At 43.6% G+C, this 27,993-nt stretch overlaps 1 protein-coding gene across 1 annotated transcript in view; it reads right to left on the reverse strand.

The window, feature by feature from the left end:
• Window positions 1-1,660: 1,660 nt before the first annotated feature.
• LOC113018504 (NACHT, LRR and PYD domains-containing protein 12-like) overlaps window positions 1,661-27,993 on the reverse strand; it is a 55,302-nt gene continuing 28,969 nt past the window's right edge. The window contains exons 8-17 of the mRNA XM_026161572.1: window positions 23,397-23,570; window positions 20,688-20,867; window positions 19,522-19,701; window positions 18,356-18,535; window positions 17,190-17,369; window positions 13,041-13,220; window positions 8,878-9,057; window positions 4,337-4,516; window positions 3,167-3,346; window positions 1,661-2,180 (exon numbers count right to left, since the gene is read on the reverse strand). Of these exons, the coding sequence (XP_026017357.1) occupies window positions 1,958-2,180; window positions 3,167-3,346; window positions 4,337-4,516; window positions 8,878-9,057; window positions 13,041-13,220; window positions 17,190-17,369; window positions 18,356-18,535; window positions 19,522-19,701; window positions 20,688-20,867; window positions 23,397-23,570 (1,837 nt within the window). The 3' untranslated portion in view covers window positions 1,661-1,957. The remainder of the gene's footprint in view (window positions 2,181-3,166; window positions 3,347-4,336; window positions 4,517-8,877; window positions 9,058-13,040; window positions 13,221-17,189; window positions 17,370-18,355; window positions 18,536-19,521; window positions 19,702-20,687; window positions 20,868-23,396; window positions 23,571-27,993) is intronic.

Raw genomic sequence — 27,993 nt, forward strand, 5'->3', positions numbered from 1 at the left:
TCCCTGTCCACACACAGCCGTCACCTAACAGCGAGTGTCTGCGAAAACCAGGGATTTTCTTGACCTTTAATTCTAACTTTCCGTAAGGGTGCATGTTTATTAACAATTTCCATAAAACTTTCCTTAAAATATGTCCAAGCTAGCTCTACATCTGGTAATAGTCCGATTTTTTTCCCAATCAACTACTGACAAATCATGATGAAAAGCCTGTTCATTAAATTGTTTAAGATTCCTTTTGCACACTATGCGTGGCTTACATTTTGGAATTTTAGCATTTCTACAAACAGAAACAACACAGTGATCACTTAGGTCATTACAGAAAACACCAAGCGAAGAGAATTTATGAGGTACATTTGTTAAAACCAAATCAATTAATGTGGACTTTTCAGGGCATTTAAGATTTGGTTTGGTAGGAAGATAGACTAGCTGGGTAAGATTAATTGAATCACAAAATTCTTTAAATTCCCCTGAAGTTGCATTTAGCCAGTCCCAGTTCAAATCTCCAGCCATTAGTAGTCCAGTGTAATTTAATTTAGTCAAAAGGTGCTTTAATGAAGATAATGCCTCTTTTGAAGCAGATGGGGGCCTGTAACACCCAGCAATGGTTATCGAAAGAGTATTAGCAATATCTACATTCAAGGCCAAAAACTCCATTTGTTTGCATATCGATTGGGACAGAACAATCGAAGCATTAAATCTTGATTTAACATAAATAGCTACACCGCCTCCTTTAAACTCGTAAGTAATTTAATAATAACAATAATAATGGAGTGGATTTATATAGCGCTCTTCAAGGCACCCAAAGCGCATGACAATGCCACTATTCAGTCACTCTCACATTCACGCACTGGTGGAGGCAGCTACGGTTGTAGCCACAGCTGCCCTGGGGCAGACTGACAGAAGCCAGGCTGCCATATTGCGCCATCGGCCCCTCTTGCTAAAACCAGTAGGCGGTAGGGTAAATTTATCATATCACACTATATTATCCAATATTATATTACATTATATTATATTATAATATGTTATATTATATCCCCTTTCACATTAGAGCCACAACAGGACCCACTAGAACATGGGAACAAGTAAAAGTGAAATATAAGAATATTCTACAGAATGGTAATATTTATCACTTATATTGCTTTTAGTCTCTTGCAAAGAGACCCTGAAATAATCTGTTTGTTTGTTCATAACAGCAACCAAGAAAAGGGCAGAGCAAAAAAAGAATTCTGAAAACTCTCCTTATCAATCTTGCACCTTCCGCAATGGGTGGCTCGCGTATACGGACAGGACATGGCTGCGACAGGCTTCCCAAATCCACCTTCGCTTTTATAGCCGTGGTCTCTCATCTTGATTACACAAAATAATTTACAATTACTACTCTGAAATATGAATTACATCTGTAATAATCACATACATGTAATAGAATGTTAATAGTACATTTCCCATTATTAGGAAATGACCTGTATATATCTGTGTGAAATCAATAAAAGGATCAAGTGCTGCATTATCTTTAGTTACATTGATGTTATTTATTTATGGTGAAACAGTGGTGGAATATCGCTGTTGCTTTCGTATAAATGAAGCGGACATACCTGCGTGGCCACGATCTAATCCTGTTTACATAAAGTAAACCTGCTCCCGAGCAGGTTTACGCTTACGGCTCCTTTGCTATGACAGCAAGTCTCGGATGAGCTTCAAGGAAACGAACGATCCAGGAACACGCGAAATCGTCAACTATCAAATCCAGCTAACTTACTTAGCGAGGTACGAAGAACGGACTCCTGGACATCAACTCTGTCAGGCTGCCTGAGTCCTCTCACCCACATCAGCTCAGAACTCTGCATTATCTACTGAGTCACACTCAGAGGATCAGGGATCAGAAGTTCTACAAAGAGTAGAACCAGACATCCTGTATAGAGGTGTGTGGGCCTACTGATCCACAGTGTCAGCACAACTTTCACATCATATTCATCTCAGCACAACTAAAACATGTGACTGACCTCAGAGTTTCAAATTGACATCGTGGATTCTCCAGAAGAACACACAGCTGCTTCACTCCTGAATCCTGCAGGTTGTTGTAGGTTCCACTCAGGTCCAGCACTCTGGGATACGAGGGGTTGGACTTCAGCGCTGCTGCCAGATAATCACAGCTAATCTCTGACAAATCACAGTCCTTCAATCTGAATAAAAAATGAAAGATGTAAGTTTATTAGACAAAGTGTGAGCTTGAAATCATTCAGTGTTTCATCATCTGTTCAGAGCTGAAGAAGGTTCAGAATGTAGAAGTTTATAAAATGGAAACTCCAAACAGCTGAAGCCAACAGGAAGCAGCTTCAAACAAACAAGAGAAAAAAATGAATTTTTCACATTGAAGTCGTACATTTATCATAAAGTTGTCAAGTTTTGCTGTGTGAAATAAAAAAAGCTGAACAGGAATCCTCAGAGTTGAACCCTCTGCACAGAGGTTCAGGTTCCTCTTCAGGTCCCAAAGTGCAGAACAACAAGGTTTCAAACAGCTTCGTTCCAGCAGCATCAGCCACAGAAATGCAGAGATAATTCTTTGGATCTCTTGGTTGTGTTGTATGATGCTGTGTTTGCATATCTGGTGTCTGTGTTGCTTTGTGAGGACGGATCATTTACTGCAGCTCCAGATAAACAGAGCTGGACCTGAACCTGGTAGCTTCACTTAGAAGACACCTTTAACCCTTTGTGAGACACTAAAGGTGTAAATCTGAGTATTAAGCTATGTTAGTGCGAACACCTCTAATAGGTTGGTTTAGTCTTTCCAAGTCATATCTTCCCTTAGATCTGCGGTCCAGGCTCCTAAAATCATCCTAGTTTAACAAGCACTATAATCTAGAGGAGAGCTGCACTAACAGGTGTGACTGATGAGATCTGACCTGCAAGGATACTCATGTTTATGTATATCAGGACAAGCAGGGAAGACCTGGACATCAACTCTGTCAGGCTGCCTGAGTCCTCTCACCCACATCAGCTCAGAACTCTGCATTATCTACTTAGTCAGACTCAGAGGATCAGGGGTCAGAAGTTCTACAAAGAGTAGAACCAGACTTCCTGTACAGAGGTGTGTGGGCCTACTGATCCACAGTGTCAGCACAACTTTCACATCATATTCATCTCAGCACAACTAAAACATGTGACTGACCTCAGAGTTTCAAATCGACATCGTGGATTCTCCAGAAGAACACACAGCTGCTTCACTCTTGAATCCTGCAGGTTGTTGTAGGTTCCACTCAGGTCCAGCACTCTGGGATACGAGGGGTTGGACTTCAGCGCTGCTGCCAGATAATCACAGCTGATCTCTGACAAATCACAGTCCTTCAATCTGAATAAAGAATGAAAGATGTAAGTTTATTAGAAAAAGTGTGAGCTTGAAATCATTCAGTGTTTCATCATCTGTTCAGAGCTGAAGAAGGTTCAGAATGTAGAAGTTTAGAAAATGGAAACTCCAAAGAGCTGAAGCCAACAGGAAGCAGCTTCAAACAAACAAGAGAAAAAAATGAATTTTTCACATTGAAGTCGTACATTTATCATAAAGTTGTCAAGTTTTGCCGTGTGAAATAAAAAAAAAAAACTGAACAGGAATCCTCAGAGTTGAACCCTCTGCACAGAGGTTCAGGTTCCTCTTCAGGTCCCAAAGTGCAGAACAACAAGGTTTCAAACAGCTTCGTTCCAGCAGCATCAGCCACAGAAATGCAGAGATAATTCTTTGGATCTCTTGGTTGTGTTGTATGATGCTGTGTTTGCATATCTGGTGTCTGTGTTGCTTTGTGAGGACGGATCATTTACTGCAGCTCCAGATAAACAGAGCTGGACCTGAACCTGGTAGCTTCACTTAGAAGACACTTTTAACCCTTTGTGAGACACTAAAGGTGTAAATCTGAGTATTAAGCTATGTTAGTGCGAACACCTCTAATAGGTTGGTTTAGTCTTTCCAAGTCATATCTTCCCTTAGATCTGCGGTCCAGGCTCCTAAAATCATCCTAGTTTAACAAGCACTATAATCTAGAGGAGAGCTGCACTAACAGGTGTGACTGATGAGATCTGACCTGCAAGGATACTCATGTTTATGTATATCAGGACAAGCAGGGAAGACCTGGACATCAACTCTGTCAGGCTGCCTGAGTCCTCTCACCCACATCAGCTCAGAACTCTGCATTATCTACTTAGTCAGACTCAGAGGATCAGGGGTCAGAAGTTCTACAAAGAGTAGAACCAGACTTCCTGTACAGAGGTGTGTGGGCCTACTGATCCACAGTGTCAGCACAACTTTCACATCATATTCATCTCAGCACAACTAAAACATGTGACTGACCTCAGAGTTTCAAATCGACATCGTGGATTCTCCAGAAGAACACACAGCTGCTTCACTCTTGAATCCTGCAGGTTGTTGTAGGTTCCACTCAGGTCCAGCACTCTGGGATACGAGGGGTTGGACTTCAGCGCTGCTGCCAGATAATCACAGCTGATCTCTGACAAATCACAGTCCTTCAATCTGAATAAAAAATGAAAGATGTAAGTTTATTAGACAAAGTGTGAGCTTGAAATCATTCAGTGTTTCATCATCTGTTCAGAGCTGAAGAAGGTTCAGAATGTAGAAGTTTATAAAATGGAAACTCCAAACAGCTGAAGCCAACAGGAAGCAGCTTCAAACAAACAAGAGAAAAAAATGAATTTTTCACATTGAAGTCGTACATTTATCATAAAGTTGTCAAGTTTTGCTGTGTGAAATAAAAAAAAAACTGAACAGGAATCCTCAGAGTTGAACCCTCTGCACAGAGGTTCAGGTTCCTCTTCAGGTCCCAAAGTGCAGAACAACAAGGTTTCAAACAGCTTCGTTCCAGCAGCATCAGCCACAGAAATGCAGAGATAATTCTTTGGATCTCTTGGTTGTGTTGTATGATGCTGTGTTTGCATATCTGGTGTCTGTGTTGCTTTGTGAGGACGGATCATTTACTGCAGCTCCAGATAAACAGAACTGGACCTGAACCTGGTAGCTTCACTTAGAAGACACTTGTGACGGGAACGTCAGGTCAAAAAAGTGCCCCTCCGACAGCCAAACCCATCTGTTCTCTGATTGGATAGTTACATTTGTGATTGACATGACATTGACCAATCAGATGAAAGGAAGAAAAATAGGGTCAAAATTCGTACTTGTAACTTGCAGGGTTTTTTTTGGCTAAGTCCACACACAAATCTTTTTTTCACGCACACACAAATTCTTTTTACACATACAAATCCTGATTTACAAGTACAAAATATTTATGACCACATTTTGAGCCCATACAAATGTTCTGCAGACGAGTCCATGCGCTCACAACAAAGCTCAGTGTGGACGACACTGTGCACGCTCCAATGCTGATTGGTTAGAAAGTGGGCGGGAACAGGGAAGAGAGCGACAGCAGTGTTCAGCACAAACACGAAGGATCAAAGAAGAAGAACATGACAAGCTCAGATGGAGGCTGCAGTGGACACTTTTCATTGTTTTAACATTCGCTTTCACTTCAGCTTCACCAACAACAGCACAAGCAGAGCAGCCCACTGACTGCGTGACCGTGACGGCGCCCCCTGGTGACTGTAAACCACTACAACATGTAGACGGCCGTCTGCTGCTCATTTCTTTGCCACCATCACAGGAGCTCTTTATCATGTTCTACACTCTCATTGGTTCTTTGTGTGCTTGTTTTTTAGAACAGTAGTCATTGTGATTGTTCAAAGAAGACAGTCAGCTGTGACTAAATGCAGCTCCTACAGCAGTGATTGGAATAACTACTGAAGCTAATCCAGTATCAAAGCTCAGGAATCAGCAGCTCCCACCTCGTTTTCTTTGAACAACTATTTTTAGCTGCTGTGTTTTTGTGTTTCTGCAGACCTCAGACATCCTGCTGCTCTGGAGAACTGAAGCTCTAAAGGGCTCAGTCTTTATCTCCAAAAAACAAAGCTGATCATGGAGACTCACCAGGTCAGCTGATCTGTGGACAGCACCAGCATCTTTAAGTAAGTCTGAGAGGTGAGCAGTCTTTGGAAGCCTTTACTGTCTGATAGTCTCAGAGCAGGATTTGGATCATTATTTGGCTTTTCTTCTATTATTATGTTTAGTTTCTGCTTCACAGATATTCTCTGAGATGTTCTCTGAAATGTTTCCCACTGTTGGACAAACTTTCACAGTTTCTTCATAAAGGAGATCTCCTGTGCAGTCCATCTGTGATAATATGTTAAACACTGAATTATGATTCATATCTGAATGTACTGACTGTTAATTATTGATGAGAACATAATCAGTAAATATAAATATGTTTGCGTTTGGCTTTGATGAATCAGAATAAAAGTAATAAAATAATGATTTTAGAGACAGGCCTAACTCAGGCAGGCTGACAGCCTGTGTACAAACAGACTTCAGCCATATGAGAGTGAGTGTGAGTGAATGAGAGCACACACAGGACACTCTGATCTCTGAATGTGTGTGACGCAGTGAAAAAGAGGATTGTACTGGATATACTGTGACTGACAAACAGAGTTTAAAGAGAAAGGTGTTTGGATTAAAATGGATTATGCTAAAGTGAACGTGCTAATGAAATCTGAACTGACTGAAATGTGAAGTGAAGATAATTCAGAAGTAAAAGAGAGAGAAACTGATAATAAGGTGGGGCTGGAGTTCAGTGAAGGGCATGTAAACACCTGATTGGTTGGGTAGATATCAGATCGACAATTTCACAGTTTTCCTTGTGGATTATAACTTTAAGAAGATGTGACATTCATCAAGGAATCCTGCTCTCCGGATTATTTCCATGAACACTGAGCTGGAACACATCTACAGTGCTGGAAGTGCCCGTCTCACCACCAACCTCTCTGTGCACATTCACTTTTCAACCCTTTGTGAGACACTAAAGGTGTAAATCTGAGTATTAAGCTATGTTAGTGCGAACACCTCTAATAGATTGGTTTAGTCTTTCCAAGTCATATCTTCCCTTACATCTGTGGTCCAGGCTCCTAAAATCATCCTAGTTTAACAAGCACTACAATTTAGAGGAGAGCTGCACTAACAGGTGTGACTGATGAGATCTGGGGCCCGTTCTTCGTACGTCGCTTACTACATCCAAGATCAAATGACACATCCAAGATCAAATCATCGCGCTAACCGTGAGCTCGCTAATCCGGTTCCCCGAACACACCTGCTGTTGACGATTACTACAGCTGGACGCAGTAATGTGACATCACTGGGTGTCGTAAAAGGGGCTACGCATCGATAGTAGAAACATTGATCGGCAACCCTCTGATTGGTCGGCGAAAATGTCGAAGGAGCGCGCTCGGCTCGGTATTTTTCGGCAGCAGAGCAAGAACTCTTGAGTGAGGGATTTCAGGAGTTTCAGAGTTTAATCAGAACGCAAGGGAACACTGCAAAGGCTGCAAAAGCAAGGAGAGAGGGCTGGCAGAAAGTTGCTGACAAATTAAACTCGTAAGTAATTTAATAATAATAATAATAATATATTGGATTTATATAGCGCTTTACAATGCCACTATTCATTCACTCTCACATTCATACACTGGTGGAGGCAGCTACGGTTGTAGCCACAGCTGCCCTGGGGCAGACTGACAGAAGCCAGGCTGCCATATTGCGCCATCGGCCCCTCTGGCCAACACCAGTAGGCGGTAGGGTAGATTTATCATATCACACTATATTATCCAATATTATATTACATTATATTATATTGTTATATTATATCCTCTTTCACATTAGAGCCACAACAGGACCCACTAGAACATGGGAACAAGTAAAAGTGTAATATAAGAATATTCTACAGAATGGTAATATTTATCACTTATATTGCTTTTCGTCTCTTGGAAAGAGACCCTGAAATAATCTGTTTGTTTGTTTATAACAGCAACCAAGAAAAGGGCAGAGCAAACAAAGACAGGTGGTGGTCCTGCACCCCCTCGTCAACAAGTTGGTTAAGTAAATAATATCCTCACGGGAAAATCGATATCTCTCTATGAGCACACTGTCGCGCTGAGCTAAAGGATCCTGTCTATCCCGCAATATACGCTGGATTCTGAAAACTCTCCTTATCAATCTTGCACCTTCCGCAATGGGTTGGTCGCGTAAACGGACAGGACATGGCTGCGACAGGCTTCCCAAATCCACCTTGGATTTTATAGCCGTGGTCTCTCATCTTGATTACACGAAGTAATTTACAATTACTACTCTGAAATATGAATTACATCTGTAATAATCACATACATGTAATAGAATGTTAATAGTACATTTCCCTTTTTTAGGAAATGACCTGTATGTATCTGTATGGAATCAATGAAAGGATCAAGTGCTGCATTATCTTCAGTTACATTGATGTTATTTATTTATCGCTGTTGCTTTCGTATAAATGACGCGGACATACCTGCGTGGCCGCGATCTAATCCTGTTTACATAAAGTAAACCTGCTCCCGAGCAGGTTTACGCTTACGGCTCTGTTGCTATGACAGCAAGTCCCGGATGAGCTTCGGGGAACCGACTGATCCAGGATCACGCGAAATCGTCAACAATCTAATCCGGCTAACCTACTTAGCGAGGTACGAAGAACGGGCCCCTGACCTGCAAGGATACTCATGTTTATGTATATCAGGACAAGCAGGGAAGACCTGGACATCAACTCTGTCAGGCTGCCTGAGTCCTCTCACCCACATCAGCTCAGAACTCTGCATTATCTACTGAGTCACACTCAGAGGATCAGGGATCAGAAGTTCTACAAAGAGTAGAACCAGACTTCCTGTATAGAGGTGTGTGGGCCTACTGATCCACAGTGTCAGCACAACTTTCACATCATATTCATCTCAGCACAACTAAAACATGTGACTGACCTCAGAGTTTCAAATCGACATTGTGGATTCTCCAGAAGAACACACAGCTGCTTCACTCCTGAATCCTGCAGGTTGTTGTAGGTTCCACTCAGGTCCAGCACTCTGGGATACGAGGGGTTGGACTTCAGCGCTGCTGCCAGATAATCACAGCTGATCTCTGACAAATCACAGTCCTTCAATCTGAATAAAGAATGAAAGATGTAAGTTTATTAGACAAAGTGTGAGCTTGAAATCATTCAGTGTTTCATCATCTGTTCAGAGCTGAAGAAGGTTCAGAATGTAGAAGTTTAGAAAATGGAAACTCCAAAGAGCTGAAGCCAACAGGAAGCAGCTTCAAACAAACAAGAGAAAAAAATGAATTTTTCACATTGAAGTCGTACATTTATCACAAAGTTGTCAAGTTTTGCTGTGTGAAATAAAAAAAGCTGAACAGGAATCCTCAGAGTTGAACCCTCTGCACAGAGGTTCAGGTTCCTCTTCAGGTCCCAAAGTGCAGAACAACAAGGTTTCAAACAGCTTCGTTCCAGCAGCATCAGCCACAGAAATGCAGAGATAATTCTTTGGATCTCTTGGTTGTGTTGTATGATGCTGTGTTTGCATATCAGGGCCCTGTTTCAGGAAGCCGGTTTGGAAAACTCAGAGTGAAAAACGATACGCAGGGTTGAGTAACCCCGAACTGTCCAACTCGGAATATTCGGTTTCAGAAAGGCTGATAACAAGTAGTTCAGTCAGCGCGGAGTTGCTTTAACCCCAAGTGAAGCGCGCGGACGAGGATACATAAAGCCCTGATAAGCGGAGCACAGATTAAGCGAGTCACCATGGAGACGGAGGGAAAGAAGGCGCGGTCAATGTATTTCACAGCGCTTGAGGCCGAAATTCTGATGGGAGCATATGCCCTATAACACGCAAATTACGCGGAAAAAAGTAACACAGCCACAGCTGCAAAAGACAGGAAGCATGCATGGCAAAACATAGCCGACAGAGTCAATGCGTGAGTGTTAATATAAACATTGATCTAGGGATTTCCACCCATTTAACACGTTATTTTTTTATCATATGTTATTTTATTTGTTATTTTATACATTTTATTCTGTGATGTGATGTGAGCGCAGGTGCAACCCAACAGGCCCCAAACGTGCCTGGCAGCAAGTAAAAATGAAATATAAAAATATAGTCCAAACAGGTAAGGTGTAATTGTATTATGAGCCATAGTGCTTGGTCTGTTTGTCCGATGTAAATCAACTGCAGTTAGAGGCTACATTAATTTTCTTTCTGTAAGCACTTATTGAAATTATCTGAGCACATTACAAGTACATATTTGCTTACTCTGTATACTCAAATGTGGCCCGTTATAGCCAACAGAAAAAAAGCGGAGGCCCGAAAAACAGGTGGGGGTCCTCTACCACCACCACTCACAGAGGCTGAGCAGTTGGCCCTCAGCCAAAACAGTGGGCGCCCTGTGGCCGAAGGCATCTCTGCGGGGACATCCTCTGAGTCAATAACCCCGCAAGACACAAGTGCCTACATAGGGGGTAAATTCTAAATAATACATGATGTGCATACATCCTTTCTTCACAGTCACCTTTGCAGTGCTACTCATTCATTTGTTAAACTCTTTACCATAATGGATTATTTTGTGGTGAAGTTATTTTCCAACTGATTTTGCCTTCCCTCAGTCTTGGTTGTCTTTGAGAGCATAATGACAATGAAGTGTAAGGTGATTGGTATGTTTGTTAATTGCCATTTGGTCCCTTGTAAGTTATAAGTGACCTGTATAAACCTCATATTCTATCAGTTGATGGTGGTGGTGTACTGCATCTGGTGCAGCCTCCTGTTGAGCCAGACCAACATGCAGTTGTGAGTAATACTCCACAGATTATATGAGTTTACAGTAGAACAGCAATGTTGTTTATTTCTTTACTACAGGAAAATAATGAAGAAACATTGACAGCTGTTACAGAGGAGGAAGCAACAGAGACACTTTATGAGGTTGACATCTTTTAATACTTTGTGTACAGGAAATACAGGCGACCAATAAAGCCAGTTGAACAAAAAATCTGTTTATTCTTCTTTCAACATGTTGAGGTGATGGGTCAAAAGAAACGATTGTGACATATGGTGTCTCTGACTGCGCTTCCATCTTGTATGTCCGTGGGAGGGTCAGGATGTTCATGGTTTGGATCACTGCTGATGTTTGGTTCAGAAGGACAGTGTTCTCCTCTAATTGTGGCAATGTTGTGAAGGATCACACATGCCACAATAATGTCACATGCCCTTTCTGGGGTGACCCTGAGTCTTTGCAGGCACTGGAACCGGGCCTTAAGCATTCCAATAGTCATTTCAATTCTGGCTCTTGTCCTGCAATTAGCCAGATTATATCGCTGCTGTGGGCCCGGTTCAGGGTCAGGGTAAGGGGTAAGCAAATAGGGTAAACATGGATACCCCCTATCACCAAGCAAGTAGCCAGTGAACTCTCCTAAGACAGAAGGATACACTTCAGTTCAAATGTCCCTGAAGCAATTGGTCTTTATATATTTTAAAGTATTCTCAACTCACCATGTCCAAATTTTGTGCTCAGTGTACATTCACGGAATATTTGTGAGTCATGGACAGAGCCTGGCCACTTGGCTTCCACATTTGTGATAATGTTGGCAGCATCACATATGATCTTCACAGTGCAGAGAACACAGATTAGCATCCATTACTATAATGAAATAATTTGTTAGTTTGAAATGCTACAGGGAACTATGTACCTGTACATTAATGCTGTGGAAAGACTTCCTGTTCACATAGTCTCCTTCATTTACTGAAGGAGCAATGATTGGAATGTGAGTGCCATCTGTACAGCCAATCACGCCTGGGAACCCTGAAAATAAATGTACAATTTAAGTAGTAGTCCAAGTATCACCACATCATAAATTAAGTTTTGGTCATCCTGATACCTGCAATTTTGTGGCATCCCTCTTTGATAAATCTTGTGGGTCTATGACCGGGGAACACCACAAACGAGTGCAGGAGACGTTTCAGTGCAACTGTAACATTCCTGACTGCCCGACAGACGGTAGCCTTGGAAACGTGCTCAGCGTCACCAATATTATACAGAAAGCTCCCATTTGCAAAAAACCGAAGTGCAATACAAATAATATGTAATGAACTGAGAGCATGTCCGCGATGTGTCACATGCGTAATATATGGCCTGAGGATGTTATTCAAATAACTTATAGATTGTGCTGAGAAACGGTAACGTTCGCACAGGAAATCATCAGGAAATGATAAGATGTCCAAACGCGCTCTGATCACTCTCTCCCGGCGGAGAGCTCTGCGGAGAATTTGGGCTTCACGATCTACTGGCTCTTCAAGGAAGAGGCACGCCATGTCCGACACTTCCTACTGTCAGGTTTCCGACAAAGGGGCGGAGACAGTCAGGGTTAGTTGTGGTAAACCTGCTAGGGGGCAGGTTAGCTTCACGGAGTGTGTCGTCATAGTGACTCACTGAGGCTTCATCTGAACTCGCTTTGTGAAACCGAAAACCCAGAGTTTTCGTTAACTCAGGGTATACTTACTCAGTTTTTCCACTAAACCGGCTTCCTGAAAAAGGGCCCTGGTGTCTGTGTTGCTTTGTGAGGACGGATCATTTACTGCAGCTCCAGATAAACAGAGCTGGACCTGAACCTGGTAGCTTCACTTAGAAGACACTTTTAACCCTTTGTGAGACACCAAAGGTGTAAATCTGAGTATTAATCTATGTTAGTGCGAACACCTCTAATAGGTTGGTTTAGTCTTTCCAAGTCATATCTACCCTTAGATCTGCGGTCCAGGCTCCTAAAATCATCCTAGTTTAACAAGCACTATAATCTAGAGGAGAGCTGCACTAACAGGTGTGACTGATGAGGTCTGACCTGCAAGGATACTCATGTTTATGTATATCAGGACAAGCAGTGAAGACCTGGACATCAACTGTCAGGCTGCCTGACTCCTCTCACCCACATCAGCTCAGAACTCTGCATTATCTACCGAGTCAGACTCAGAGGATCAGGGATCAGAAGTTCTACAAAGAGTAGAACCAGACTTCCTGTATAGAGGTGTGTGGGCCTACTGATCCACAGTGTCAGCACAACTTTCACATCATATTCATCTCAGCACAACTAAAACATGTGACTGACCTCAGAGTTTCAAATCGACATCGTGGATTCTCCAGAAGAACACACAGCTGCTTCACTCCTGAATCCTGCAGGTTGTTGTAGGTTCCACTCAGGTCCAGCACTCTGGGATACGAGGGGTTGGACTTCAGCGCTGCTGCCAGATAATCACAGCTGATCTCTGACAAATCACAGTCCTTCAATCTGAATAAAGAATGAAAGATGTAAGTTTATTAGAAAAAGTGTGAGCTTGAAATCATTCAGTGTTTCATCATCTGTTCAGAGCTGAAGAAGGTTCAGAATGTAGAAGTTTAGAAAATGGAAACTCCAAAGAGCTGAAGCCAACAGGAAGCAGCTTCAAACAAACAAGAGAAAAAAATGAATTTTTCACATTGAAGTCGTACATTTATCATAAAGTTGTCAAGTTTTGCCGTGTGAAATAAAAAAAAAAAACTGAACAGGAATCCTCAGAGTTGAACCCTCTGCACAGAGGTTCAGGTTCCTCTTCAGGTCCCAAAGTGCAGAACAACAAGGTTTCAAACAGCTTCGTTCCAGCAGCATCAGCCACAGAAATGCAGAGATAATTCTTTGGATCTCTTGGTTGTGTTGTATGATGCTGTGTTTGCATATCTGGTGTCTGTGTTGCTTTGTGAGGACGGATCATTTACTGCAGCTCCAGATAAACAGAGCTGGACCTGAACCTGGTAGCTTCACTTAGAAGACACTTTTAACCCTTTGTGAGACACTAAAGGTGTAAATCTGAGTATTAATCTATGTTAGTGCAAACACCTTTAATATGTTGGTTTAGTCTTTCCAAGTCATATCTTCTCTTAGATCTGCGGTCCAGGCTCCTAAAATCATCCTAGTTTTACAAGCACTACAATCTAGAGGAGAGCTGCACAAACAGGTGTGACTGATGAGATCTGACCTGCAAGGATACTCATGTTTATGTAGGCTGTGTGATGAGCCCTTTCCTCTACTCCTTCTTCACCCACGACTGCAGACCTGCTGATGGTTCCAACACCATCATTAAGTTTGCAGATGACACCACGGTGATTGGCCTCATCAGTGACAACGATGAGGCCGCCTACAGGGAGGAGGTGGATCGTCTGGCTGAGTGGTGCGACACAAACATCCTGCTGCTTAACACCGAGAAGACCAAGGAGCTCATCGTGGACTACAGGAGGAATGCTGACCCACATCCACCCATCCACATTAAGGGGACGGCTGTGGAGCGTGTGAGCAGCTTCAAGTTCCTGGGAGTCCACATCTTCGAGGATCTCACCTGGACGACCAACTGCTCCAAGCTGGTCAAGAAGGCTCACCAGCGCCTCTTCTTCTTGAGGACTCTGAGGAAGAACCACCTGTCCTCAGACATCCTGGTGAACTTCTGTCGTTGCACTATCGAGAGCATCCTGACCAACTGTATAACAGTCTGGTACGGGAACTGCTCAGCCTCGGACAGGAAGGTGTTGCAGAGGGTCGTGAAAACTGCCCAGCGCATCGCCGGAGCACCACTTCCTGCCATAAAAGACATCTACAGGAAGCGGTGTCTGAAAAGGGCTGGGAAAATCATCAAAGACCCCAGTCACCCATCACATGGACTCTTCACCCTCCTGCCCTCTGGGAGGCGCCACAGGAGCCTCCGGACTAAGACCACCAGGTACCGGAACAGCTTCTTCCCCACAGATGTCAGACTCCTGAACTCTGCCTCCTGACATCTGACCCACGTTAAACTCATGCACTGAACATACACACACCCTCAATGGACAACTGTACCCTCAAACACACAATAATAACATGGAGTGAACCACCACTCACAACCACTAGCACTTTATATAGCCTCTGTAGAAACTATCTACACCCTCACTTATCTTAACTGCACTACTGTATAGCTCTGTGTAAATAATCATTCTGTACATTCAATAATCTTTAATCCTACAACTGTTTACAACTTGCATAGTTCCCATTTCTGTATAGCTGTATATCTCAGATTTCTGTTAAGTTATTTATTTCATATTCTGTATAGTTTTTCATATTTATATCCTGTTCATAGCCTGTACATAGCTTGTACTCACTACAGCCTGTACATACTTAGTTATAGAATATTCACAACATACTTCATACCGTGTACATTATAACATACCATAATAGACCCATTTCTGTAATATACTTACATATCTATACTATTGCTAATATATATTGTAATATACCTATATCACTAAAGCACTTCTGGATGGATGCAAACTGCATTTCGTTGCCCTGTACCTGTGCATGTGCAATGACAATAAAGTTGAATTCTATTCTATTCTATTCTATTCTACAGTGGAGCAAAAAAGTATTTAGTCAGCCACCGATTGTGCAAGTTCCCCCACCTAAAATGATGACAGAGGTCAGTAATTTGCACCAGAGGTACACTTCAACTGTGAGAGACAGAATGTGAAAAAAAATCCATGAATTCACATGGTAGGATTTGTAAAGAATTTATTGGTAAATCAGGGTGGAAAATAAGTATTTGGTCAATAACAAAAATACAACTCAATACTTTTTAACATAACCTTTGTTGGCAATAACAGAGGTCAAACGTTTACTATAGGTCTTTACCAGGTTTGCACACACAGTAGCTGGTATTTTGGCCCATTCCTCCATGCAGATCTTCTCGAGAGCAGTGATGTTTTGGGGCTGTCGCCGAGCAACACGGACTTTCAACTCCCGCCACAGATTTTCTATGGGGTTGAGGTCTGGAGACTGGCTAGGCCACTCCAGGACTTTCAAATGCTTCTTACGGAGCCACTCCTTTGTTGCCCAGGCGGTGTGTTTTGGATCATTGTCATGTTGGAAGACCCAGCCTCGTTTCATCTTCAAAGTTCTCACTGATGGAAGGAGGTTTTGGCTCAAAATCTCACGATACATGGCCCCATTCATTCTGTCCTTAACACAGATCAGTCGTCCTGTCCCCTTGGCAGAAAAACAGCCCCATAGCATGATGTTTCCACCCCCATGCTTCACAGTAGGTACGGTGTTCTTGGGATGCAACTCAGTATTCTTCGTCCTCCAAACACGACGAGTTGAGTTTATACCAAAAAGTTCTACTTTGGTTTCATCTGACCACATGACATTCTCCCAATCCTCTGCTGTATCATCCATGTGCTCTCTGGCAAACTTCAGACGGGCCTGGACATGCACTGGCTTCAGCAGCGGAACACGTCTGGCACTGCGGGATTTGATTCCCTGCCGTTGTAGTGTGTTACTGATGGTGACCTTTGTTACTTTGGTCCCAGCTCTCTGCAGGTCATTCACCAGGTCCCCCTGTGTGGTTCTGGGATCTTGGCTCACCATTCTCATGATCACTTTGACCCCACGGGATGAGATCTTGCGTGGAGCCCCAGATCGTGGGAGATTATCAGTGGTCTTGTATGTCTTCCATTTTCTGATGATTGCTCCCACAGTTGATTTTTTCACACCAAGCTGCTTGCCTATTGTAGATTCACTCTTCCCAGTCTGGTGCAGGTCTACAATACTTTTCCTGGTGTCCTTCGAAAGCTCTTTGGTCTTGGCCATGGCGGAGTTTGGAGTCTGACTGTTTGAGGCTGTGGACAGGTGTCTTTTATACAGATGATGAGTTCAAACAGGTGCCATTCATACAGGTAACAAGTGGGGGACAGAAAACCGTCTTACAGAAGATGTTACAGGTCTGTGAGAGCCAGAGATTTTCCATGTTTGAGGTGACCAAATACTTATTTTCCACCCTAATTTACGAATTAATTCTTTACAAATCTTACCATGTGAATTCATGGATTTTTTTTTCACATTCTGTCTCTCACAGTTGAAGTGTACCTCTGGTGCAAATTACTGACCTCTGTCATCATTTTAGGTGGGGGAACTTGCACAATTGGTGGCTGACTAAATACTTTTTTGCCCCACTGTATGTATATCAGGACAAGCAGGGAAAACCTGGACATCAACTCTGTCAGGCTGCCTGAGTCCTCTCACCCACATCAGCTCAGAACTCTGCATTATCTACTGAGTCACACTCAGAGGATCAGGGATCAGAAGTTCTACAAAGAGTAGAACCAGACTTCCTGTATAGAGGTGTGTGGGCCTACTGATCCACAGTGTCAGCACAACTTTCACATCATATTCATCTCAGCACAACTAAAACATGTGACTGACCTCAGAGTTTCAAATCGACATTGTGGATTCTCCAGAAGAACACACAGCTGCTTCACTCCTGAATCCTGCAGGTTGTTGTAGGTTCCACTCAGGTCCAGCACTCTGGGATACGAGGGGTTGGACTTCAGCGCTGCTGCCAGATAATCACAGCTGATCTCTGACAAATCACAGTCCTTCAATCTGAACAAAAAATGAAAGATGTAAGTTTATTAGACAAAGTGTGAGCTTGAAATCATTCAGTGTTTCATCATCTGTTCAGAGCTGAAGAAGGTTTAGAATGTAGAAGTTTAGAAAATGGAAACTCCAAAGAGCTGAAGCAGACAGGAAGCAGCTTCAAACAAACAAGAGAAAAAAATGAATTTTTCACATTGAAGTCGTACATTTGTCATAAAGTTGTCAATTTTTGCCGTGTGAAATAAAAAAAACTGAACAGGAATCGTCAGAGTTGAACCCTCTGCACAGAGGTTCAGGTTCCTCTTCAGGTCCCAAAGTGCAGAACAACAAGGTTTCAAACAGCTTCGTTCCAGCAGCATCAGCCACAGAAATGCAGAGATAATTCTTTGGATCTCTTGATTGTGTTGTATGATGCTGTGTTTGTATATCTGGTGTCTGTGTTGCTTTGTGAGGACGGATCATTTACTGCAGCTCCAGATAAACAGAGCTGGACCTGAACCTGGTAGCTTCACTTAGAAGACACTTTTAACCCTTTGTGAGACACTAAAGGTGTAAATCTGAGTATTAATCTATGTTAGTGCGAACACCTTTAATATGTTGGTTTAGTCTTTCCAAGTCATATCTACCCTTAGATCTGCGGTCCAGGCTCCTAAAATCATCCTAGTTTTACAAGCACTACAATCTAGAGGAGAGCTGCACTAACAGGTGTGACTGATGAGGTCTGACCTGCAAGGATACTCATGTTTATGTATATCAGGACAAGCAGGGAAGACCTGGACATCAGCTCTGTCAGGCTGCCTGAGTCCTCTCACCCACATCAGCTCAGAACTCTGCATTATCTACTGAGTCACACTCAGAGGATCAGGGATCAGAAGTTCTACAAAGAGTAGAACCAGACTTCCTGTATAGAGGTGTGTGGGCCTACTGATCCACAGTGTCAGCACAACTTTCACATCATATTCATCTCAGCACAACTAAAACATGTGACTGACCTCAGAGTTTCAAATCGACATTGTGGATTCTCCAGAAGAACACACAGCTGCTTCACTCCTGAATCCTGCAGGTTGTTGTAGGTTCCACTCAGGTCCAGCACTCTGGGATACGAGGGGTTGGACTTCAGCGCTGCTGCCAGATAATCACAGCTGATCTCTGACAAATCACAGTCCTTCAATCTGAATAAAAAATGAAAGATGTAAGTTTATTAGACAAAGTGTGAGCTTGAAATCATTCAGTGTTTCATCATCTGTTCAGAGCTGAAGAAGGTTCAGAATGTAGAAGTTTAGAAAATGGAAACTCCAAACAGCTGAAGCAGACAGGAAGCAGCTTCAAACAAACAAGAGAAAAAAATGAATTTTTCACATTGAAGTCGTACATTTATCATAAAGTTGTCAATTTTTGCCGTGTGAAATAAAAAAAACTGAACAGGAATCGTCAGAGTTGAACCCTCTGCACAGAGGTTCAGGTTCCTCTTCAGGTCCCAAAGTGCAGAACAACAAGGTTTCAAACAGCTTCGTTCCAGCAGCATCAGCCACAGAAATGCAGAGATAATTCTTTGGATCTCTTGATTGTGTTGTATGATGCTGTGTTTGTATATCTGGTGTCTGTGTTGCTTTGTGAGGACGGATCATTTACTGCAGCTCCAGATAAACAGAGCTGGACCTGAACCTGGTAGCTTCACTTAGAAGACACTTTTAACCCTTTGTGAGACACTAAAGGTGTAAATCTGAGTATTAATCTATGTTAGTGCGAACACCTTTAATATGTTGGTTTAGTCTTTCCAAGTCATATCTTCCCTTAGATCTGCGGTCCAGGCTCCTAAAATCATCCTAGTTTTACAAGCACTATAATCTAGAGGAGAGCTGCACTAACAGGTGTGACTGATGAGGTCTGACCTGCAAAGATACTCATGTTTATGTATATCAGGACAAGCAGGGAAGACCTGGACATCAGCTCTGTCAGGCTGCCTGAGTCCTCTCACCCACATCAGCTCAGAACTCTGCATTATCTACTGAGTCACACTCAGAGGATCAGGGATCAGAAGTTCTACAAAGAGTAGAACCAGACATCCTGTATAGAGGTGTGTGGGCCTACTGATCCACAGTGTCAGCACAACTTTCACATCATATTCATCTCAGCACAACTAAAACATGTGACTGACCTCAGAGTTTCAAATCGACATTGTGGATTCTCCAGAAGAACACACAGCTGCTTCACTCCTGAATCCTGCAGGTTGTTGTAGGTTCCACTCAGGTCCAGCACTCTGGGATACGAGGGGTTGGACTTCAGCGCTGCTGCCAGATAATCACAGCTGATCTCTGACAAATCACAGTCCTTCAATCTGAATAAAAAATGAAAGATGTAAGTTTATTAGACAAAGTGTGAGCTTGAAATCATTCAGTGTTTCATCATCTGTTCAGAGCTGAAGAAGGTTCAGAATGTAGAAGTTTAGAAAATGGAAACTCCAAACAGCTGAAGCAGACAGGAAGCAGCTTCAAACAAACAAGAGAAAAAAATGAATTTTTCACATTGAAGTCGTACATTTGTCATAAAGTTGTCAATTTTTGCCGTGTGAAATAAAAAAAACTGAACAGGAATCGTCAGAGTTGAACCCTCTGCACAGAGGTTCAGGTTCCTCTTCAGGTCCCAAAGTGCAGAACAACAAGGTTTCAAACAGCTTCGTTCCAGCAGCATCAGCCACAGAAATGCAGAGATAATTCTTTGGATCTCTTGATTGTGTTGTATGATGCTGTGTTTGTATATCTGGTGTCTGTGTTGCTTTGTGAGGACGGATCATTTACTGCAGCTCCAGATAAACAGAGCTGGACCTGAACCTGGTAGCTTCACTTAGAAGACACTTTTAACCCTTTGTGAGACACTAAAGGTGTAAATCTGAGTATTAATCTATGTTAGTGCGAACACCTTTAATATGTTGGTTTAGTCTTTCCAAGTCATATCTTCCCTTAGATCTGCGGTCCAGGCTCCTAAAATCATCCTAGTTTTACAAGCACTACAATCTAGAGGAGAGCTGCACTAACAGGTGTGACTGATGAGGTCTGACCTGCAAGGATACTCATGTTTATGTATATCAGGACAAGCAGGGAAGACCTGGACATCAGCTCTGTCAGGCTGCCTGAGTCCTCTCACCCACATCAGCTCAGAACTCTGCATTATCTACTGAGTCACACTCAGAGGATCAGGGATCAGAAGTTCTACAAAGAGTAGAACCAGACATCCTGTATAGAGGTGTGTGGGCCTACTGATCCACAGTGTCAGCACAACTTTCACATCATATTCATCTCAGCACAACTAAAACATGTGACTGACCTCAGAGTTTCAAATCGACATTGTGGATTCTCCAGAAGAACACACAGCTGCTTCACTCCTGAATCCTGTAGGTTGTTGTAGGTTCCACTCAGGTCCAGCACTCTGGGATACGAGGGGTTGGACTTCAGCGCTGCGGCCAGATAATCACAGCTGATCTCTGACAAATCACAGTCCTTCAATCTGAATAAAAAATGAAAGATGTAAGTTTATTAGACAAAGTGTGAGCTTGAAATCATTCAGTGTTTCATCATCTGTTCAGAGCTGAAGAAGGTTCAGAATGTAGAAGTTTAGAAAATGGAAACTCCAAACAGCTGAAGCCAACAGGAAGCAGCTTCAAACAAATAAGAGAAAAAAAATGAATTTTTCACATTGAAGTCGTACATTTATCATAAAGTTGTTAAGTTTTGCTGTGTGAAATAAAAAAAAACTGAACAGGAATCCTCAGAGTTGAACCCTCTGCACAGAGGTTCAGGTTCCTCTTCAGGTCCCAAAGTGCAGAACAACAAGGTGTCAAACAGCTTCGTTTCAGCAGCATCAGCCACAGAAATGCAGAGATAATTCTTTGGATCTCTTGGTTGTGTTGTATGATGCTGTGTTTGCATATCTGGTGTCTGTGTTGCTTTGTGAGGACGGATCATTTACTGCAGCTCCAGATAAACAGAGCTGGACCTGAACCTGGTAGCTTCACTTAGAAGACACTTTTAACCCTTTGTGAGACACTAAAGGTGTAAATCTGAGTATTTATCTATGTTAGTGCGAACACCTCTAATATGTTGGTTTAGTCTTTACAAGTCATATCTTCTCTTAGATCTGCGGTCCAGGCTCCTAAAATCATCCTAGTTTTACAAGCACTACAATTTAGAGGAGAGCTGCACTAACAGGTGTGACTGATGAGATCTGACCTGCAAGGATACTCATGTTTATGTATATCAGGACAAGCAGGGAAGACCTGGACATCAACCCTGTCAGGCTGCCTGAATCCTCTCACCCACATCAGCTCATCAACTCTAAACAGGAACGAGCAGGTCATTTCAAAATAAAACATTGGAATTGTAAAGAAAACAAACAGAGCTCATAAACTGAAACTGATTTCATTTTTCAGCTGGAACATTTTAGTTGTTCCTTTTTCAATACATACATAATTATATTTACAGTAAGTCTTATCATTCCCCTTTTCCCTGCCAGTCACCGCCAATGTTCCCTCTAATGTTTCATGTGTCTGAGCGAACACACAAACTCCCTGAGCGTCCCTTGGACCACTGTGAGCAACAGCAGACGTGTGCACTGTGGTCACGCCAGCATCTTATCCATCCAAGTTACATGGTTTATTAAAGTAATCAAATTACAGCATTTACATTTATGTTAGACTACTGTTAATTAACTGTTTTAGCACACTTACAATGAAAATTAAAAACAACCTTGTTCATGACCTGTAGCATGTTAACACTATTGGAAGTAAAAATAACTTGAACTCCAATTTTAAAAACACAACTTTATTTTTTCTATTTTTATAAAGCTCTGACTTGTATTATGAGTCTGTGGTCTGGGAGAGAGTCTGTAACTCTGTCTGCAAAATACAGGATATAATGACCAATGTTGGGCAATTAATTATATAGTTACTTCTTCAAAAAAGTAACTGATTTTTGCAAACAACAAAGTCTGTTGCAATAAATACTGAATACTATCGTTGTTATAAACAACAATACTATTCAGGAAGAAAACCAAACATTGCAGATATTTTATCATAACTCTGGTTTTACGTGGCCGATAACACAATTTAAAAACTGGTATAAAGTCCACACTTTTTCCGTCAGTTGCTCCGTCTGTCCTGCTCACATCTCCAATGGTTGTACAGGTTGCCATTAACGTGGCTTCACCTCATCATCAGCCACTTTGCTCGATATAACACCGGTGTTGGCACATAAGGACGCTGTCATAGCCTGTCAGCGACGTTGATTAGCTGCGTATATACGAATGTGAATCGCATGATTGGCTGGACTATGGGATAAGGTGGCATCGTTCTAATCCCATATGGGAGCAGCCAGTCACTGAGTAACACTGCAAAACAGAATTGTTGAAGATTTAATTTCAATTGAGATTTGATTTTTTTTGTGTGCAACACAGATTTTCTGTGCGCAGAGACGTGCCAGCAGCGCACAGTTGCACGAGCGCAGCTTAGAGGGAACACTGGGCACCACCACAGTTCACTTCAACAAAACTTTAATTCAGATTTGTTTTCATGTTTTGATCCAGTGATGAGAACCGTTTCCCCCATGTCCAGTCCTTGTACTAAGCTAGGCTAAACATGTCCAGTGCTTGTCTCTGTGCAGCTTTTAATCTGATGTTAATAAGGTAGAAATGGAGGAAGAAGAAAATGACTTCATCAATCAACATGTAGCTACCAACCCAAATGGTGAGGTGGTGGTTAGTTATTACTGTCGTTTATGATCCCCTACATTATCCTACAAGTTTAGTCATCTTTAATACAAATATACCTCATTATTATGAATATCACAGCTACCTGCTCATTGAACTGAACAATAATTCTGTTTGACCATTAAAACAAAATATGTGACTGTAAAAACATGTTCAGACAGTAATTAAGAATCTCCTAAGCAATCCAAAGATAAAGAAAAGTTCACCTGCCAATTCTATAAAGCTTGGTTGTTTGTACAATAATATTATTTAATGATGTGTTTGGATCCTGACCTGAGAGTTTCCAGTGTACAATGTGGACTCTGCAGTGCAGCAGACAGAAGCTTCACACCTGAATCCCGCAGGTCATTGTTACTCAGGTCCAGCTCTTTCAGACTAGAGGACTGGGAGTTGAGAACTGAGGACAGAGCATCACAGCTTCTCTCTGAGAGGTTACAGCCGCTCAGTCTGGAAGAAAACAAACAAACAATTAAATCAGTCAAATAAAACATTTTTAATGCCAGCATGCAATACAATTATTGGTTAACTAAATAGCTTAATTAAAACACAACTATTCTTCTATAGCAGCACTTACTCCTTGTAAGCTCCACCTGCTCCACCATCTGAGTCAGAAGACATGAAAACAAACTGTAAATCTAGTAGAAACATGATTGGAAATCTTCTCAGATCCATTTGTACATTTAGAGCCTGATCCTGAAATATAGCAGCACGGACATTCACAGCAGCAAAGGGTTCTAGCTGATCTGAGCTGGTTTGGCCCTGGCTTATTGAAGATTAAAGAAAACGGAATCAGCTGTTCAAACCCCCACAAGGCTGCCCGCTGTGACTGAAACAATGGGACGGGTCGTGACTTCTCAAAATGGGCTCATTGAACGCAGCACGGATAACATCTTGAAGAAGCTCATGGCGGTCGTGAGTTCTCAGACTTTGCTCTTTGAGCACAAAACCGATAACCTCTCGGAGAAGCTCGTGGCTCTCCAACGGGAGATTGAGAGACGAGTGACGGACTGTTAGATCAGCTGTGAAATTGACATGCAGTTGTTCGCACCAAAGAAAGCCACCATCATTTCATGCGGCTAACATACCGGCGCCAGCTGTGGTCTCAAGGCTGGAGCTGAACATAACAAATCTCACCCTGATAACAGACGGTGTTTAGACTGTTCCTTCCCATCCTAAGCATGCTTATCCCCTCCCGGTGCAGACGGTGGGTCGAGGGGACCAGCACAAATGCTGCAGGCCCGGATGCACTGTCTACACCGCCTGTCTCTCACCTTTTACCCATCCCTGTTGCTTGTCATGTGTTTCTATGGCGCATTAAGAGTTTTCATGTGCTCTGCGCTAAGGTCATTTTTTTTCTGTTCTCAAACTGATCTCCCTGTTGGAGCTCAGTCTGGGAGGAGTTCTTTTTTCTCCTCATCTTTCCTGATGTTGTGCATTTTCTGCTGTTTGGTTCCGGGTCGCTGCTCTAGCGGCTGACCGGCCAGCTACCTAGCCTGACCCGTCTCCCCAATGTGATGTTTGTGTATTGTATGTACGGTTGGAAAGCTCAGTATCCTAATTGCCCCTTGAAAATAAATACAGTGTTCTGAATCTGAATCTGAAAAGATTACAGAAGACGACTCTGTTCAGTAAATATTACGCTCATGCTGTCACGAAATACCAAAGGTAGGTAAAACTCTGGTTGTTGCAGCCATCCAGTATGACATGCTTTGTACTGTCCTGCTGCAGTTTGTGACACCTGGTTGATGAGTTGTGAAGGATGATGAAACAAACACTTCACTCAATGTCAAGGTAGAGATTTGATAGGGTGTTCTTGTCTAATATTTTCATGAGTGTGCGCATGCACGGGTATGTTGGTATGGGTATATATATATATATATATATATATATATATATATATATATATATATATATATATATAATTGTTGGTTGTGTATCCTTGAGGTGTTAATGGGGTTATTGAAAATGTGTATATGTGCGTATGTGTGTATATACGTATGTATGGATAGATAGAAACATATATGTGTATATATTAAAAAAAAATTATCTATTAGATTACATTAGTTTTGATACAGCCTCGGCCACCACATCAGATCAATTGCTCTGGGCTCCTTTGATCGGCTCCATCACCTAGTGGGGGTGGGGGGTCATAGTTTTGTCCCGCCTTCAATGTTGTGATTGGTGTGGGGGCAGGGACAGGCTTAGGGCGTCGGGGGGTTCCCCGGAGGAATCTTCCTTGGGGGGCTCAACCCGGGGTAGCGGTCATGTCCGGTTGGGGGCTCTTTTCTGACTATTTCCTCGTGGCTGCGTGCAGCGGGGCTAGGGGAGGGTCTGTGATGATGGACATGGGTTACTGACCTGGTAGCCTGTCTGCCCCTGGGTGGGTCGGGGATGGGCGTGAGGGTCTGGGGGCGCTCCATCTCTGGGCGAGGGCCTCGGGGCCTTGGGTCCTGGTTTGTGTGTTGCCGGGGTTGTGGGCGGGTGGGTGCATGGGAGCCCATCCCTGGCGCAGGGTGTCGCCGGTGTGTCGAGTCGCCTGTGGGGCTCTTCAACCGGTGGGGGAGATTGTTACACCTTGCAGGAGCTTTCCTCCCCTCAGGAACACTCTGCAGGAGGGGGAGATACAGGAGAGGTGGAGGAAGATCTCAGCCTGGACGTCTATTGTCTCATGTAGTCTGGAAGACGAGTGGATGGTGGGGTGGGTGCAGTTTTCTCTGTGGTGGGGTTGGGTGGACTGTCCCGGGCTCTGTGGGGCCGGGGGGCGCTGCTGCGCTGGGCCCCGGTCTGGATGGGCCTGGGCCCCCTTTTCCCTGGCAGATCGCGGAGTGTGGGAGTGCCTACTGGGGTCAGCGGTGGAGCTGGCCCCAGGGAGGGGTCACCTGGCCCTCCCTTCCTTCCCTCCCCATCTCCAGCTGCCTCCCTCCTCCCGCTCCATCACAACCACCCACACATGCATGGCCTTGGAGTAGGGGTATGTCACCAGGGTGCAGAGGAGGCTACCCCCCCCCCCCCCCCCCTCTGTCCCCTTCTGGCTGCCTCTGCCTCAATTTTATCCCACAACTTAGACATTCACATTACGCACACCCTCATTACGCATACATATAGGATCTTGGGGGTGGGCACAATACACGGAGTCCAAGTTACCATCAGGGTGTACACCTCACCCCTGGCATCGTTGCCCACCTCTCAATTTTAAATACACGTAGACATTGAGGGCTAACAGGAGGGACTATGCGCTTACCTGCTGCTCTCTGGCAGGTAGCTCCATGCCCTCCTGGGTTTTAATTGCACCTTAGAACACACATGCATCAACACTACTATGAGCGGGTGGAGGGAGGTTTGGAGTCTTCTCTCACCCCCGTTCTCTGCGGCCTGCTGGAGCGGGGGGGCTAGGAGGAGTTGGCCGTCCGGCTGCGGTCTGGGGTGTGGGGCCTCCCTGCTGCTGCGGAGTCGGGGCGGTCTGCCTCTCCCCACCGCAGGGAAAAGGGTAACACCACCTGGGTCTGGGTGCGGTTCCCCCCTCCAGGGGCAAGGGTACCTAGACCCGGTTTGTAGAGTACGCTTGGGGAGTGTGATTGTGTATACAGCGTCTCTTTATGTCTGTCTCCACGTCGGTTGAGTGTGAAGTGCACATGAGAGCATGAGGGTGGGAATGGATGTTTGTGTTTGTGTGTGCCTGTATGTTTGTGTCTATATGTCAGGTTGGGTATCAGACGCCACCTCTCTGGGGACATCTCAGGCCTTCCAAAGTTTGGAGGCCTATCTCCACCCACCACCACTTCCCCTGCCGGTGGCGGACTCCCTCAGGTGTCGGTGCGTTGGTGGTTCTTTGTATCTGGGGGTGGGCGTCCGGGTACACACCGGCTCACTCCTTGGCGGCCGCTTATTGGGGCTCGCTCGGGCCATTTCGGAGGTGGGGTGCCCCCGGCCTCTCGGCCTGGGGCTCGGTCACTCAGGCACAGCTGGCTGCCGGCGGAGCTCACGGGTGCGTCACTGCAACTCCCCCTGGCTTCTGCTCCGCGGCTGCTGAATGAGCCCTCATCTGGGACTCTCCTTAGCTCTTACTGGGACAGTGGCGCAGCTGCCCCTCTGTGGGTCTTCCTTGGTCTCTTGTGTTCTGGGGGCCTCTGGATGTCTGGAGTTTTGATCTCCTCCATACCTGCTTGATACCATAAAGGACAGGGCTGTGGCTCCCCACACTCCCTAGCAGATCATTACATGGAGAAACCTTTGGAATGCAAGCATGCTGATCCACACAGGTATGCACACAGGTGTACACATGGGTATTCACAGACGCGGACTACAGCTTTCTTGGCTGCTGCCTCAAAGCACACTGTGCGCTGTCTATCTTGCGTGCTGCACAATATCGTTTATTATTTAGTAAGTATTGATATCTATGACTAGCTAGTTTATTGTGATGGTGCTTTTTTTTCTATTATTATGTTGCTCTTTGTTGTTTGCTGTCTCCTCTGTTTTTCTTTTCTCCATACAGGTGACCCAGGAGTTTTTTTTGTTGTTTGTTTTTTTTTTCTTTTCTCTCTTCCCTCCCTTCTCACCGTCTCTTCTCCCCTTTGGTTTTCTTTCTTTCTCTCCCCCTCTTTCTTTCATTCTTTCCCCCTGTCCTATCCCACAGTTACAGTGGGGCAAAAAAGTATTTAGTCAGCCACCGATTGTGCAAGTTCCCCCACCTAAAATGATGACAGAGGTCAGTAATTTGCACCAGAGGTACACTTCAACTGTGAGAGACAGAATGTGAAAAAAAAAATCCATGAATTCACATGGTAGGATTTGTAAAGAATTTATTCGTAAATTAGGGTGGAAAATAAGTATTTGGTCAATAACAAAAATACAACTCAATACTTTTTAACAT

Source organism: Astatotilapia calliptera, unplaced genomic scaffold (genome assembly GCF_900246225.1).
Source record: "Astatotilapia calliptera unplaced genomic scaffold, fAstCal1.2 U_scaffold_91, whole genome shotgun sequence".
Taxonomy (NCBI): domain Eukaryota; kingdom Metazoa; phylum Chordata; class Actinopteri; order Cichliformes; family Cichlidae; genus Astatotilapia; species Astatotilapia calliptera.